The 16631-nt window shown below is 47.3% G+C and overlaps 1 protein-coding gene across 2 annotated transcripts in view; it reads right to left on the bottom strand.

Annotated features, from left to right (window-relative positions):
- Nucleotides 1-16631, bottom strand: part of SLC35F3 (solute carrier family 35 member F3) — a 411421-nt gene that overhangs the window by 100877 nt on the left and 293913 nt on the right. The window contains exon 1 of one of the 2 annotated variants that reach the window (XM_007989823.3): nt 12631-13042. The exons of the other annotated variant lie outside the window; for it this stretch is intronic. Coding sequence (XP_007988014.1) covers nt 12631-12706 — 76 coding nt within the window. The 5' untranslated portion in view covers nt 12707-13042. Of the gene's footprint in view, nt 1-12630; nt 13043-16631 lie in introns of those variants that run through there. 2 annotated transcript variants of the gene reach the window in all.

Here is a 16631-nt window from a genome sequence, read left to right as displayed (position 1 = left end):
TAGTACCTAGAGGCAACGTCTGCGTAGCAGAAGGAAACTCTAGGTCACAATGGGTGAGCTGAAGGTCTAGTTTAGCTACCAACTCATTTGGGTACCAAAGCACACCCTTAGTCCCATGAGCTGTCCACTGCTTAGGCCTGAGAAAATGATGAATTGGGTGCTTTTTTTCTTCATGTAAGTCACTTCTACAATGAAAAGTAAGAAAGATTGGAAAGTCATTCATTCTCATCTCATAAAATGGCCCTTTTGAACTTTCAAGAGACCAATAATGTTTCTTTTATGAGCTTCCCCGAGAATAAGTGGACCCTTGTTGACTCCTTTCTGAAAATGTCTCCAGGGACTTTGCCCTTAGAAAGTGCTCAAGTCCTTTCTTTTTTTTTTTTTTTTAATTTTATTTTTATTATACTTTAAGTTCTAGGGTACATGTGCACAACGTGCAGGTTTGTTACATATGTATACATGTGTTATGTTGGTGTGCTGCACCCATTAACTCGTCATTTACATTATCAAGTCCTTTCTTTAGGGTAAGGACCCGGAGCAGGGATCAAAGACCACCAGCTGGCTGGTGTGAACCAAGCCTTTCTAACGCGAAGGAGATAGAATTGCACAGGAAATGGGAGATGATGCCTCGCAACTGACATCTATCTCAGTAAGGTCTATAGAGTTATTTTATTTGTTTACGGCTTTATTGAGATATAATTCTCATAGTATAAAATTCAGTTAACTACATGACTCAGTAAGTTTTAGCACATTTGAATTGTGAAACCATTACCATAACATCGTTTTGGAACATTTCTATCATGCTGAAATGAATTCTTGTACCCATTTGAAGTTCTCCCTGTTCCCATCCTCAACCCTAGGCAACCATGAATGTGTTTTCTGTCTCTACAATAATTTGCATATCCTGAACATTTCATATACATATACAGACTTTCACATCTGACTTCTTTCATTTAACATCATGTCTTTGGGGTTTATCCATGTTGTAGCATGTGTCAGTGGTTCATTCTTTTGATGACTGAAGAGAATTCCATTGTATGGACATACCAAATTTGGCTTATCCATTCATCTGTTGATGGACATCCAGATTGCTTCCAGTTTGGGGCTGCTATGAAGAATGCTGCTATGAACATTCACCTATAAGTCTTTGTGTGGATATATATTTATTTATCTTGGGTGGACTAGTTTTTAGGCCACTCATTCAACAAATCTTAATTGACCACCTACTTTGCGGTACAAGGCAGATACAACTTTTCCCTCATAGAGCTTGCTTAGTCCAAGTGGCAGTGCTTCAAGTACCTGTATCTTAGAGGATAAGGGCATCTAACTGCGTCCAAACAGGACACAATTAAGAGCTGCTCTGGAAACTACAGTTCCACCTTCCCCCATCCCTCAACTCCTGCCCCTTTTTCCTAGACTGCATGAAAGACAGGGTCTGATGAAAACTTTCCCATTTATTGATTACTGATGAGTACACCATCCCGGGACCTGGCCAACAAACTAAATAGCTTTTGCAAAATGAGAAGCTTAGAAGAAAGCTTTTGTTTATGGCCATTTGCAAGTGTAACTTATCTTCCAAACAATCCATTTCAGTCTTTGTTTATCTTTTCTACTCATTAAATACTTGCTTAGTGAATTTATGTGTGACATTATTTTTAGGCAGTGATGTAGAGGAAAGGGGAGGAGACTTGCAGAAAAGGCTTTCACACATATAAGGCCAACTACGTGCCCCGAACATCCCAAAGCAATTCGCACTTCACATGTCCCAACCCACTTGCCCTTGCCAGATCATCCATATGGATTCCTGGATTTTGGGTCAGAAAACACTGCCACCATTCACACGTGGCCGAAGCCCCAGTCATGATCCTGACTAGCACAGGTTCCAGGGAAAGAACAGAATCTATGGATAATTGAAGTTAGATGTTGACCATGGGTAAAGGAAAAGAAGAGGGAATAGAGAATTAAAGGGGCAAGTGGTGGTTAGACACCTGATACATACACTGCAATCTCTGCCAATAGATGTTATATATCTTTTTATACCCATCATGATGGTGGAGATCAGTAAGATTATTTCTCTTTTGCATATTGGACAGCTGAGGTTCTGAGAGTTAATATCCCAAGGGTACAAATCAGTGAGAGGCTAAGGCACAGTTTTAACTTGGTTCTGTTTGACTCCAGAGCATCAACGAGAATCGAGAATGTTCTCATTCCTCTCGTTGTCCCCTTTGAAAGCTGACCAAGGTCATGGTGCTGAACACCTCACTCAGAACTGCGTGTCACTAAAGAGGGACTTCAGGTTTGCAGAGGACAGAAACACATTTATAACATGGAAGAGACTGAGTGTGTATGGGACTCTGCACTAGGATTTGCTCTTCTGGAAAGAGGGCGTTATGGACTGAGTGATTGTGTTCTTCCCAAATTCATGTGTTGAAGCCCTAACATCCAGTGTGGTTGTGTTTGGAGACGGGGCCTCTAAGAAAGTAGCTAAAATTAAAGAGTCTGGGTGCAGTGGCTCATGCGTGTAATCCCAGAGGTTTGGGAGGCCGAGATGGGTGGATCGCTGGAGCCCAGGAGTTCAAGACCACTATTGGCAACATGGCAAAACTCCATCTCTACAAAAAAAAATACAAAAAATTAGCTGCGCATGGTGGTGCTTGCCTATCATCCCCGCTGCTTGGGAGGCTGAGGTGGGAGGATTGCCTGAGCCCAGAAAGTCAAGGCTGCAATGACCAGTGATTGTGCCACTGCACTCTAGCCTGGGCATAGGAGTAAGACCCTGTCTCCAAAAACAAACAAACAAAAAACCAAAAAAGGTTAAATGAGCTCATAAGGATGGAATTCTAATCTGGTAGGATTAGTGTCCTTATAAGAAGAGACACCAGAGAGTTTGTTTTCTATCTCTCTCTCTCCATACACACATCAAGAGAAGAGGTCATGTGGGGACACAGAAGGCAGCCGTCTGCAAACCAAGAAGAGAGCTCTCCCCAGAAATTAAATTTGCCAGCCCCTTGATTTCAGATTTCCAGCCTCCAGCACTGTGAGAAAAAAATGCCCTTTTTAAAAGCTATCCAGTCTATGATATGTTGTTATGGCGGTGCTAGCTAATACAAGGGGGTTACAGTAGAAAGTGTACTGTGCTTGAGAAGGTGTAAAGCTGAACCAAGAGCCACCACTCTGCACAATGTGTATGACATGCTACAGATGGCAGAGTATTTATTTTGATAATCTATTAGGAGAAGAAATAACTTTATTGGATTAGAAATATTATATGCTATCTTATATTTGTTTGCCTCATGTGAATTGCTTGAATCTTTGTTGTAAAGTTATTTCTGGAGGTAGTGTGTAGAGTTGGGAGAAAATATGGCAGTTGTGAAGTTGTGTTTAAAAACAAAATTAGTGTTTTGCACTGGGAAATTATTCCTCTGATTAGGATAAAGCATTAGGAGGTGAACAAAAGTTGCTTTTTGGGGATGGAATGGGGTGGTGGAGGCTTCTTTGAGATGCGTCTGATCTACTCTGAAGCAGTCTAAGAGCTGGTAAGAGTCAGGTCTTGATCCAGCTCAGTTTTCCCACCCATCATCACCATTTCAGTAATCAGATATCTAAATCGGCATTTCTACCTCACTTCCATTTCCTTAGAGGTCCCTGAATAACTCTCAAAGGGCTGAATAACTTCATGCAGTGGATTTAAGACAGTCCTGGAATATACTCAGCCTAAGGTGAATCATGACTCTTGAGAAACTGACAGGGTATGGGTAAGCCTTAAATAATACTGTTTGTGGCTTGGGGGAAGAGTCAATGCCTCCCCTTGGGAGGAAGCAGAGCACTGTGTTTTAATACTTGGTCTGAAAGCATCTGAACTTGAGGGCATCAGTTTTAATCTATACACACTGCTAGTTATGGCTTGTGCAGTCTCCTGGAATTTCACCATTTTCTGTGGCCTGGGCACATGATGCCTCCATAGACACAGCCGGTACTCACAGTTGGTAAACCTGGTGATGTTTTGGTGCTGCTAATGACCTGCACACAAAACCCAGACAAATATGCATACTCCTCTTTGCTGGTGTTTTTCCTCATTGATTGTTAGCATCTCCAGATTCTTTGGCTTCTATGTGTACTGAAATTTGGCTGTTGGAACGCAAAGGATGTACCATAGTTTTACAGGAGGGCAGGTTATAGATAGGACAGTACCTCTAGGCAAAGACACTGCCCACTGCTACAGCCTGAGGGCTCTTGAGAAAGAGGGGCATGCTGGAGCCTTCTCCTGTGGAGTTGCCGGCCCACAAGACTCACCATGGCAGTGTTGGACAGCTATGGGGGGAAGGGGGCATCTCTGGTCCTCTAGTCAGAAGAGGTATAGGTTTTGGTTGGATGAAGTGTTAGATGAAAATGAGCAGAACAGAGCAAAATTAAAACACCATTTTCTCAAACATACCTCCAGTTCTCAGCAGAGTCATTATATATCAACAAGGCAGGACTAAACTTGCTTGGTCAAGGACCAAGGTGGGGTTCGTCAGAAGGTATTAAACATGACCTCTCAGGCTTAATCTCCTACCCAAGGATAGACATTCTGAACCAACAATGGGTGACATGTCTCAGCTCATTCCTGGGCATCAAGGCTTTAACATAGAAACACGGAGACTGGGACCAGCCCCAGGCAAAGCTTGAAAGTTGCACAGCTTCTCTTTGGCATACTTCTGTACCTCTTTTTATGCCATCTCATCATCTGGGGTTCCGTCTCATGGAGCAAGTTGTACTCGTGTAGCTAGTCTTTCCATCCCCTGCTCAAATGCCAAAATCTACTCTCAGAAAGAGCACCTGTTTGCATGCACACATATGCTCACATACATGCACATGCTCGATTCCTTATTGCCCCTCATCTCAATTCCTCAAAGCTCTGCTCTCTGACTATAGCTAATGAAGGGTTTTAATCAGATAAACCAATCTCTGCTAACGAGTAAGCAACTTAATAGACTCTTAGAATGTTCCTGCTGAAAGAGACAATGGAAGATCTATTATAATCCTCTTTCTTTGTAGCAGGAGAAGCTCAGGCTGCAAGAGGCCAGGTGACATGTCCAATATATTAATTAGCTAATGGAGGAGCAGAAAATGACACTTGAATGTCCCCACACCTCATCCAGTGTTCTTCCCTCCAGTCCCTTCTCCTGAGCTACACGATGTCTTAACCAATGGAAATGTATTGTGCGCCAAAAAGGCTTTTAAGAATTAAATCTCTTCTTGGCTGTCCCAATAGGGCTGTTCTGAACCCTTTCCCACCTCTTCAAGTCTTCAAGCCCCATCCATCATTTGCGGCATACAATGACACTTCCTACGTTACAAAGAAGATCAAAGTCACCAGCCCGGCTCCCTTAGCTTCCCCTCTCTGCATCTTCATGATTCTCTGTGTCTTTGCCCATTAAGTTTTCTCTGCTCCTTTTCAAAGACGATCATTCCCTTTCTCTGTCTTGTGCTTCCTCCCCTGGTATGCTGCCTCCTCTAGGCCACTGGTGCATTAATTTTTGCATCAATCATCTTTCTCACCAGGCAACCTCAGACCTGCCCTGGAATCAGCCTTGCTCTCTCAAAAGTTTTCTCCCTCCCTCTTAAGACAGCATAGCTTCTCAAACCTCCCTCACTGTCAAACACTTCAACCAAGTATCCAGTAATGCCCCCGCCCACCCTTGCAATCTGGCTTGCAGACCAGCACCCACTTAAAACTGTTTCCACAAAATCACCCTCTCTTGGCTGGATCTGACATATCACTCTCTCTCTTTCTTCTCGATTTTCTTCCGGTGGTCTCCATGCCACAGTACTATCTGAGTCCTCTGGTCTGGATGGTCAAACTTCTCTCCCGACTCCCTTATCTCCTAAATGTTCACGGTCACCAGGATTCTGTCTTTGCCCCTTTATTTCCATATCACCTGATTGGTTCCTCAGGCTTCACCGCCTCTTTCTGCCACCTCCCTGCCTGCTACATATCTGTGTTTGCAGGCATTGGCCTCCAACTCAACTTTTCTAAATGTGACTCCCCCATTTCTCCCTCCCAGATGTGTTTCCCCTCCTATCTTCACTGTTACTGCTAATGGCATCTCTATTCCCAGAATTGTTCAGGCATAATCTTCAAAGCCGTATTTCATGGCTCTTTTCAGCCTTCCTACTTCACACTCTCACCACGGCCTGTTGATTCCTCCTCTATCCTGTCTTCGTCCTTGCCATCAGATGGTACAGTGGTTAGGATGTGGGCATACCACATGGAAGTTGTCTCAAAGAGTGAGTTACCTGATTACCCTGCAATCCTATTCCTTACTGCACAGTGGGAATTACGTTAGGTGCCACTGCAGAGGCATGTCGTGAGGACTGAATCAGGCAACCCAGGTTAAGGGCTCATGGTGAGGAGGAAGCAAATGTTACTACTGCGGTTACTACCATGAGCTCATGAGTGGACTGCTGCTGTCACTCCCCAACATGTCTCCTTGTTGCCACTGGACACTTTCCAGCAGGGTTTTAAAAATTTTTCGCTATACCTTCAATATGACACGCACATGCAAGCATGTACACATGAGCACACACACACGCCCCTGAAATGAAAGCGTCTTGGATCCACTCTGACTCTTATTACATTTGATAGACAGTGGCAGTTTTTATTCTATTCTAATTCCTTTAATAGAAATACTTATTGCAACTGATGGAACAGATTTCATAACCCAGTTTGAACACCACTACTGCCCATGACCGTCTCTTTTCTCAGTCTCAGATGGTGTTTTCTTCTCTTCTCTGGCTCCCCCTGTTTCAATCTTCTCTTCCGAGTCCAGCGTTCAGGATGCCTCAGCGTCTGCCCATGGTCTAGCTTAACCTCCCCTCCTCCTGCTTCTTCTGATCACTACGCTCTGGCCCAGTAGACTGCCTGCTGATCTCCCAGCGCCACCCTCTCCTGGCTCTGCACCTTTGTCTGTGGCTCCCTCTGTCAGGAAATGCTATATTCTCCCCTCCCACCTCTGACAGCCCAGGGCAGAGGCAACCTCCTCTACCATGCCATCCTGACTGTGCTCCCAGGAAAAGCAGTTCCAATAAATGTTTAACTGTCACCTGGAGTGTGGTGACAAGATGAATTCTGAGGCCACATCCAGGCTCAGCAGGAAAGAGTATCCTGTCAGATTAGGTCATTTTTGCAAAGAAGGGGGTAATGATGGCAAGCAAGAGTGCTGTGTAGGGGCCATCTGCATCCCAGCCAGAACTGAGTTCACCCTCAGCTGAAATGCAGCATTTGCTTTATATTTCTTCCATAGAATCAAACACATTACATTTCAGTGTGCATTCTTTATTGGTGTGCCTTTCTGACATTCCTCACTCATTTGGAAGCTCTGTTGGATCAAAGATTATGTTTCACTCCTCCTAGAGTCCTCACAAACATCTGGTTCATTCTCTTGGATATATTAGGTAAAATATTTGATCACGACATGAATGACTTTTGCCACTGGAGTTTCAGATCTAGGGCTAGCCAACCAGGGAAATATTTTGGGTTGAGGGAAACTCTTTGGCAGTATACTTCTCAAGAATCCTCTTGGACTGGGCCAGCATCCTGGGTCTTCATATACTATTAATTGAGCATTCCAGGATGACCATCTTATCCTGTCAATAGGAACAAGGTAGTCAGACCTACTCTGGGGGCAGCTGAAACCACCCAACACTCCCAAAGCAGAGGCACTAAGAATATGACACATAGCTATGGGGCCCGTGAGCCCCCATGGGGGTCCCAACCACTGAGTTATATTAGTTATATTACAGTGGGAGGTGTTTTTTTTTGTGTGTGTTTTTTGTTTTTTTTTTTTTTTTTTTTTGAGATGGAGTCTCTCTATGTCACCGGGCTGGAATGCAGTGGCATGATCTCGGCTCACTGCAACTTCCGCCTCCCCGTTCAAGTGATTCTCCTGCCTCAGCCTCCCAAGTAGCTGGGACTGCAGGTGCGCACCACCACGTTCAGCTAATTTTTGTATTTTTAGTAGTGACAGGGTTTCACCATGTTGGCTAGGATGGTCTTGCTCTCTTGACCTCGTGATCCACCCGCCTGGGCCTTCCCAAACTGCTGGAATTACATACAATGGGAGCTTTAGGGAGCATTTACTGAACATCTACAAAGTGCCATGAGCTGATATAATTCTCTTTCCTACTCAAATGAAAAGGAGTTGTGCAAAGGTGTTGCAACATTTGCAGCCAGGTAGATACAGATTTGAAGCCTGGGATCCCTGTTTTCTAATTACAGGACCTTCTGTGAATGATTTTTCTGAGCCTCAGTTTCCTTATCTATAAAGTTGGATAACAATACTTAGCCTTGCTTAGGGAAAAAATAGAGATAATGGAACAATCTCTCCTAGCATAGTACCTGCAATATAGTAGATATTCATTAGCAAAAACTATTATTTGAGTATTAAGAGCAATATACCATCACCCCTCCTTTCCTAGGATGGAACTGATTCCTGGAGAGCTTTATTCATTAGCCAGAAATCACTTACCTAGTGTGAGAGCTGGGTAGACCCAGTCCATCTAATTCCAAAGCCCTCACCCTTTCCACAGCACTACTTGCTGCAGGCCTCTTGGGGGAATTCACTGTACTGTTCTCAATGATTAATTCCTATTGAATGTAATTTCAATGAACATGAATGAGCTGATTGTGAGTAGAGATGATCCTAGTAAACACTAGTCTATTAGAGATGTGCTACTGATCAATGCTCCGCTTCTGAAAGGAAAGCCAAGCAAAGGATCTGTGAAAACAAGGTATGTTTTTAGACATGACAGATGCCATCAATGTCGCCAGAATACACTTTTCAAGCCTTAACCCCTATCTAAGGCCCAGCCTCACTCTCCTCATGCTTCTGGGCTGAGTCCAAGTATCCATGTTCTCTCTGCCTAAAACTGCCTCTCCTCCCCTCTGCACCAACAAGCTTTCTCATATCCCCCCAGCCTCAGTTGTGATGCCTCAGAAGGCCTCCCCCTCAGGAAGGCCCCCTCCTTAGAATGGCTCCTTCTTAGAAAGGCCTGTTCCTCAGGAATATCTCCTCAGAAAGGGCCTCTTCCTCAGGAAGGCTCGCTTCTTAGATGGCTTCCTCCTCAAAAAGCCTTTTTCTTAGAATGGCCTCTTCCTCAGAGATCTTTCTGAGGAGGCCACCCCAGGAAGGCCTTCTCCTTAGAAGCCCTCCTCAGAAAAGCCTCCTCTCCTCAGGAATATCTTCTCAGAAAGGCCTCTTCTTTTTTTTTTTTTTTTTTTTGAGACGGAGTCTCGCTCTGTCGCCCAGGCTGGAGTGCAGTGGCCGGATCTCAGCTCACTGCAAGCTCCACCTCCCGGGTTTACGCCATTCTCCTGCCTCAGCCTCCCAAGTAGCTGGGACTACAGGCACCCGCCACCTCGCCTGGCTAGTTTTTTGTATTTTTAGTAGAGACGGGGTTTCACCGTGTTAGCCAGGATGGTCTCGATCTCCTGACCTCGTGATCCGCCCGTCTTGGCCTCCCAAAGTGCTGGGATTACAGGCTTGAGCCACTGCGCCCGGCCAGGCCTCTTCTTAGAAAGTCCTCTTTCTCAGAAAGGTCTCCCCCTCAGAAAGGCCCCCTCAGAAAGGCTTCCTCTGTAGAAACCCTCCTCCTCATGAAGGCCTCCTCCTCAGGAACGCCTCCTCAGATTGCTCAACTCTCAGTGTCCCTGTGACACCTTGCTTTTCGTTCAATATCAGAACTTACTACTTTGTATTTGATAATTTATCTATCTATCTGCATGTCTCTTCCCCTCTAGACTAAAATGTCATGAAGAGAATAAAGCTAGAATTGTTCCTTTTTGCATTTCCAGGGCCTTGCTACATTGTCGCAGGACACAGAGTAGGGTTGGATGAAGTGTTTGTTGAGTAAATGAAGTCATCTTGCCCATCTTCCTGTGTTTGAGTTTAACCAAGCTTTGCCTTTTCTATTTTGGTTTTATATGTACCACATGCTGGTGCCTTCTTGCCTCCCCTTAGATGACACACTCTGCGAGCTAATAAATATTCCTCGCTGGCTGCATTCCCTCCCTGTAGCCTGTCTGCCATCCATACAGAAACACCCACAGCATGGGGACCACCTTGCCCTGTGCATTCAAGTTAAAACAAAATGATTCAACACTTCCAAAACCGGCACATAAGATGCAAATGGTTTCCAAAAAATAGACCAAAAGCCAAACTGAATAAAAACACCACGGAAAAAAACCAGGCAGAGAGAAAAAGCTATATGTGAGCCAGGCATACCAAGGGCAGGTTTTATCAGGCCCCAATGGGCAGACTTTTGCACGGGATACTCGTAGGTATCCCGTGCAAAACGCAACTGGGGGCTTGCTAGGCATTTTCAGCTACCTCTACCTTATTGCATTTCCTCACAGCCTGCTGAAGTAGGTTGTTCCTTCTCTTTTACATTTGAGGAAACTGAGGCTGTTTTCATGATTTACACAAATCCAACTGGAAAAGGGGAAGAGCCCAGTCTCGATCCTCAATCTGACCATTTCTTAGTTTACTATACATTTCCATTATCCACAGGCATTTATGAGGAAATGCTAGTTCCAAAGCCAAGTCCATGACGAGGCAGTTGCTGGTGTCAGTATGCACAGGAGACTCTTTTGGCAGCAGCCCTAAGGGTTTGTTTCTTTTTTTGGGGGGTGGTGGGGTGGTTAATGGGAGATAATTCTCATTTTCATTCCCTGAAGGCAACCTCCAGGCTTGGCCATAGGGAAGTACCAGTGCCTCGCATGCCACTCACTGCCTCCTGCAGCACCTCTGAGGCCATAGTACCCAGTTCAGGTAGCTCCGCCATCCATGTCCTGCCCCACTTCCAGTGCTGTTCAAACCTGTCCTGCCCAAGGAGGGCTGGGAGTGTCCCAGGGAGACCCCCTGCTGCTGGAGAGCGGACCGATCTGCCCTACTAGCAGGTAGGAGTGGGGCAGCTTCCCATGAGGACCCTATGCGTGAGCAGACACTCACTCCCTGCTTCCCTCAGAGAAATACATAGCCAACCCTTCCCTCCCTAACTCACACATACATGTGGGCAATGTCTGGGAGAAGGCTTAGAAATACAAACACCCCTGGAAGAGGTAGCACTTGCACTAAACTCAGGGGTAGATAGCTGATATCAGGTCATTCCTGAGGTTGGGATGGAGGAGAGAAGAAGACAGCCACAAGAAGGAAAAAAAAACCCCAACCTCCTAAAGATAGAAAATGATGATAACTAGGTGAGTAGTTGCAGTTCAGTGCAAACTGATGTTCTGAAAAAAATGCATAAGCTTTGGATCAGACAGCCCAGGATTCCATTCCTGCTTCACCACCTACCAACTGTGGGTCTAGGACGCATGAACCCACCTTGCTGGGCCTCAAAGTGCCCCTCTGTAGGATGGGGGTCATAGTACTAGGGCAGCTGCAGGCAGGCCTGTGTGGATAGTTGAGCTTGGAACATACAATTAGCAAGCCAGCCTCTGTCTTGTCCTCGCTGCTTCTGAGATTTATTGTAATAAACAAGAAATCATGAGTGGGAAGCAGGGTCCACAGAAGCCTAGAGAAGTCCAGGCTTCCCGGGAACAGCAGAAGTCAGGCTCTGTCCGAGCCCATGGCTGCCCCTCACTCACCGCTTGATGCTCATGGGCTCTGTTAGCTCAGCACAAGCAAAGGCCTAGAGGGCAGCTCCTGGGACCTAGGGGATGGTCGGCCTGCCTCACCTGGCCCAGGTGGCTTGCTCCTGGGAGATGGAGTTAGTCATTCCACCTCTGCCTCCTGGGAGGAGGAGCTAAGAACTGGGACTGGCCCCTCTGCCCCCTTCTCCACTGGAAAGCCAGGCCCCTTAGGCCAGCAGAAGCCAGCTGTGTCTGAGGAAGCTTTCCTCGGTGGGCTGCTTCTTCCCCTGCCCTCCGGCTCACATTTCCTGGGTGAGAGCAGTTCCAGGCAGAAAGGACAACACGGGGAGGAGGCGGAGGACACCTTCTGGGGCCCTCTCACAGCCCATCTGAGCCCTCTCGGCCAGGAAAAGAGCCTGTTTACAGCCTGGTGCTGGCTCTTCCCTCACCTGTGCGCCCCGCCCATTCCCAAAGAGCAGGGCAGTCACTTGGCTGGTGGCCGGAAAGGCTTCGGAACAGGCAGGAGAGACGTCTCCTTAGCTCGCTGCAGCCCTCTCCCACCTCTACCAGCCATGGGCAGCACCTTTGGTCGGCCTGGGGGTGAGGCACAGAGCTCCACACCCAGGCAACTCAAGTGTGTGTGCGGTGAGGGGACACTGGGAGCGGCTGGACGACCCCCTCCTGCCGAACAGACAAGAGCCCCAGGACAAACTGGGATGGAGGTGAGGGTGCAGCTGCTGCCAGATGCGCTGGGTGCTGCCCAGGAAGGAGAGGGTTGGGGAGCCGGGTGCTCGCTCGCCGCAGCAGCTCACTCCTGCTCGCCAGGGAGCTCAGGGCAGTCCCCGAAGCTGCTAGGTCCCCCCACGCAGACGGCGGCGCTCTGCACTGCGGAGCCGCGTCCTTGGGGAGCAGCACCCCCAGCCCCGGCGCCCCGCAGTCAGGCAGCTCCCCCTCAGGGTGGCAGCATTCCCCGGCTAGGGTGCAGGGACCCCTGGGACGAGGCGGCTGCGCATTACCTTCCACTTTGGTGAGGGTCAGGACAGGACTGTTGCAGGCGCTGAGCGGGGCCACCCGGGCCGAGTGCTTCTTCATGATGAGCCGGCCGCCTGCAGGAGCGCTGCCGCCGATCGCCTACATCCTGGGGCCGGCTGGAGCGCGCCTCTCCCGGGCCCGTGGCCGACGCGGCCCTCCGCCGCCGGGGAGCACCAGCGGTTCGCCCCTCTCAGTCCCGGCCTCCCCGGCTGCCCGCCGGGCTCCGGTCGCCGCGTTGCTCACTGCGGCGGCCACCCTGCAGCGCACATCCTCCCCGGCCACGCAGCCACTCCACACACACGCGCGCACAGCCTCCTACTTGGAGGTTGCTGCAAACTCCAACGTCACGTACAAGTGCACTCCCTGCTCCCACCCCGCAGCTCACCTGCTCCGCCCTCCTCCCCGGGACGCCCAGCCCCGCAGCCCTCATCCCTCTCTTCCTCCCAGCCAGGTCCTGACTGCAGCCTCTGTCCACCACCTCCCTGAGGAGCCCTTTAAAAGGACCAGCGCCTGCGGAGGGGAGACCCTGAGAACTTAAGCCTCAGTGTTGCACAAGTTTAAAAAGGGAAGTGCTTGACTTTGGATTGAGAGTTGACTCTTCACTGTGCGAAGTCCTGAATTATTTCACAGGGATAGTTGGAAAAAAGCAAAGCTTCCTAAGGCTGGCATTCACTTCTTCAGTCTAGAGGCACATTATCTTGTCTGGCCCCGTGGACAGCTCTTTTTCTGCAGGGTGGAGCAGGGGGTGGTTCAAACACCACAGAAGCAAAACAGCCACAAGAAAACAAATGCTTGAAGTGATTTCTGCTCCCACCCCACTGCCTCAGTCTGGAGATCCAAACTCACCTGGGTAGCAGGAAAGCTCCTTTTCTGCCCAGCTCCCAGGTTCTTGCTTCAGCTGCAGGTCTGACATTTGCCTCTGCAGGCACCGGCTTCACTGCTGTCACTCAGACACAGCTGTAAGCTACTGGTCGATGGTGCTCATTAAAAAGCTATGATATATACCTATTGCATCACTTGCCAGCACAATCCCTGAGTGACCACTGAGTCCAGAGGGGCATTTATCCCATGACAGTGCATCATCAGAGATGCCCTGCCATCATCCCTGCATGTAGGACACGCAGGGCTCATGCAGCCCCAGAACTCCCAGGGCCTTGTGCTCATCTCCGTTACACGTGCCCAAACATCAGTCTGGGTCGCAGCCTCAAGGATCAGTTGAGATTCAAGGTGGGTTTTCTTGTTATTGTTGGTTAGGTCTTTGCCTAGAATTTCAGAACCTTCAATACTATCCGGTTTCCTGTCTCAAAGTTAAAATTTCATTGTATTATGTCATTCAAGTCCCCACAAGGGTAGCTCTGTGGAGTGGTACAGAGAGAGGGAAATTCAAGCAATAGGGTGTCCTAGCTCAGCACCTGCCAGTTGTTTCTGGTGACATCCACCTGCACCCCCCAGCTCTCTGGCAGAAGTGGTTCCTAGGAGTTGCTCTTGTGGCATTCTTCTTATTACTTGCCCTCTTGAACAGCTGTAATGAATGGAATGGCTCTGATCTCCAAAAGGTCAGGGCTTCTCAGGGTTGCTTCTCCATCACTACAGCCAAGGAAAAGGTATTTAGGGTCCCTGCAGAGCCCTCTAGTGGTACCCCTCCACATTATATGCCTCTTACAGGAAACGTTCCAAGACTCCTAGTGATGACACTACAATAAGCCAATAAGCCATTTCCTTCTTGGGCAAATTTAAACTCAAATAAGCTTACAGCAAAAGAATTACATATTGTATATTAAAGAGGATCTTTTTACTGCAAAATAATACTTCTATGTGTTCCATCAGGTTCAACAATAGCATTTATTATATATAGTAACTAAACAAATATCACATAATAATTGGACACGTTTTTGAGCACACTTTATGTATTATTTATGTTAACTGTTTTACATAAATAATTTCATATCCTACTCTCAAAAGCTCTGTAAGATTGTTGTTACCTCGTTTCGTAGATGGGGAAACTGAGGCTGAGAGGATAATGTCATAGGTCACAGAATGAGTAACTGGTCAAGCGGAGATTTAAATCCAAGTGTGAACTATTCAAAAGCCTGAACTTATAATCACTATGTTATTCTCTTATATGTTGGAGATATAAAATGCAAAAATTCCTCATAGCTATTCCAAGTCAGCTGAGAGGTACTTGTCAGGTTTGAATATGGTTTTCATATATGATATATGATTTCACCATGCCTGAGCATCTGTACACTCCTGGGGAAACTGGCTTATACTTGTGCTGATGTGGGTCTCCTCCAGCACTTCACATTGGCTTCTACACATGCGTTCTACTGGGCAAGTCACAATGACAAGTCGTATTAGTCTGTTTTCATGCTGCTGATAAAGACATTTGAGACCGGGAAGAAAAAGAGGTTTAATGGACTTACATTTCCACGTGACTGGGGAGGCCTCACAATCATGGTGGAAGGCAAGGAGGAGCAAGTCACATCTTACATGGATGGCAGCAGACAAACAGAGTGCTTGTGCAGGGAAACTCCCTCTTATATAACCATCAGATCTTGTGAAACTTATTCACTATCATGAGAACAGCATGGGAAAGACCTGCCCCATGATTCAATTACCTACCAGTGGGTCCCTCCCACAACACATGGGAATTCAAGATGACATTTGGTGGGGACACTGCCAAACCATATCATTCTACCCCTGGACCCTCCCAAATCTCATATTCTCATATTTCAAAACCAATCTTGCCTTCCCATCTATCCCCCAAAGTCTTAACTCATTTCAGCATTAAGTCAAAAGTCCACAGTCCAAAGCCTCATCTAAGACAAGGAAAGTCCCTTCCACCTATGAGCTTGTAAAATCAAAAGCAAGTTAGTTACTATCTTGATACAATGGGGGTACAGGCATTGGGTAAATACAGCTGTTCAAAGTGGGAGAAATTGGCCAAAATGAAGTGGCCCCATGCAAGTCCAAAATCTAGCAGTGCAGTTGAATCTTAAAGCTTTGAAATGCTCTCCTTTGACTCCATGTCTCACATCTAGGTCATGCCAATGTAAGAGGGGGGTTCCCATGTTCTTGGGCAGCTCTGCCCCTGTGGCTTTGCAGGGTACAGCCTCCCTCCCAGCTGCTTTCACGGGCTGGCATTGAGTGTCTGTGACTTTTCCAGGCACACAGTGCAAGCTGTCTGTGGATCTACCATTCTGGGATCTGGAGGACAGTGACCCTCTTCTCACAGCTCCACTAGGCAGTGCCCTAGTATGGACTCTGTATGTGGGCCCTGACCCCACATTTCACTACTGCACTGAACCAGTAGAGGTTCTCCATGAGGGTCCCACCCCTGCAGCAAACTTCTGTCTGGGCATCCAGGTGTTTTCATACACCTTTTGAAATCTAGGTAAAGGTTCCCAAACCCCAATCCTTGACTTCTCTGCACTTGCAGGCTCAACATCACATGGAAATTGCCAAGGCTTGGGGTTTACACCTCCTGAAGCAACAGCCCAAGCTCTATGTTGGCCCCTTTCAGCCACTGCTGGAGCAGCTCGGATGCAGGGCATGAACTCCCTAGGCTGCACACAGAATGGGGACCCTGGGCCTGGCCCCAGAAACCATCTTTTCCTCCTAGGCTTCCAGGCCTGTGATGGAAGGGGCTGTGGTGCAGACCTCTGTCATGTCCTGGAGACATTTTCCCCATTGTCTTGGTGATTAACATTCAGGTTCTTGTTACATATGCAAATTTCTGCAGCTGACTTGAATTTCTCCTCGGAAAATGGGATTTTCCTTTCTATTGCATTGAGGCTGCAGATTTTCTATTGCATCAGGCTGCAAATCTTCCGAACTTTTATGCTCTGCTTCCCTTATAAAACTGAATGCCTTTAACAGCACCTAAGTCACCTCTTGAATGCTTTGCTGCTTAGAAATTTCTTCTGCCGGATACCCTAAATCATCTCTCTCAAGTTCAGTTTCACAGATCTCTAGGGCAGGGGCA

The sequence above is a fragment of the Chlorocebus sabaeus genome, chromosome 25, assembly GCF_047675955.1.
Source record: "Chlorocebus sabaeus isolate Y175 chromosome 25, mChlSab1.0.hap1, whole genome shotgun sequence".
NCBI classification, from domain to species: domain Eukaryota; kingdom Metazoa; phylum Chordata; class Mammalia; order Primates; family Cercopithecidae; genus Chlorocebus; species Chlorocebus sabaeus.
The sequence above is the reverse complement of the archived record's forward strand: the minus strand, read 5'-3'. Positions and strand labels throughout refer to the sequence as shown.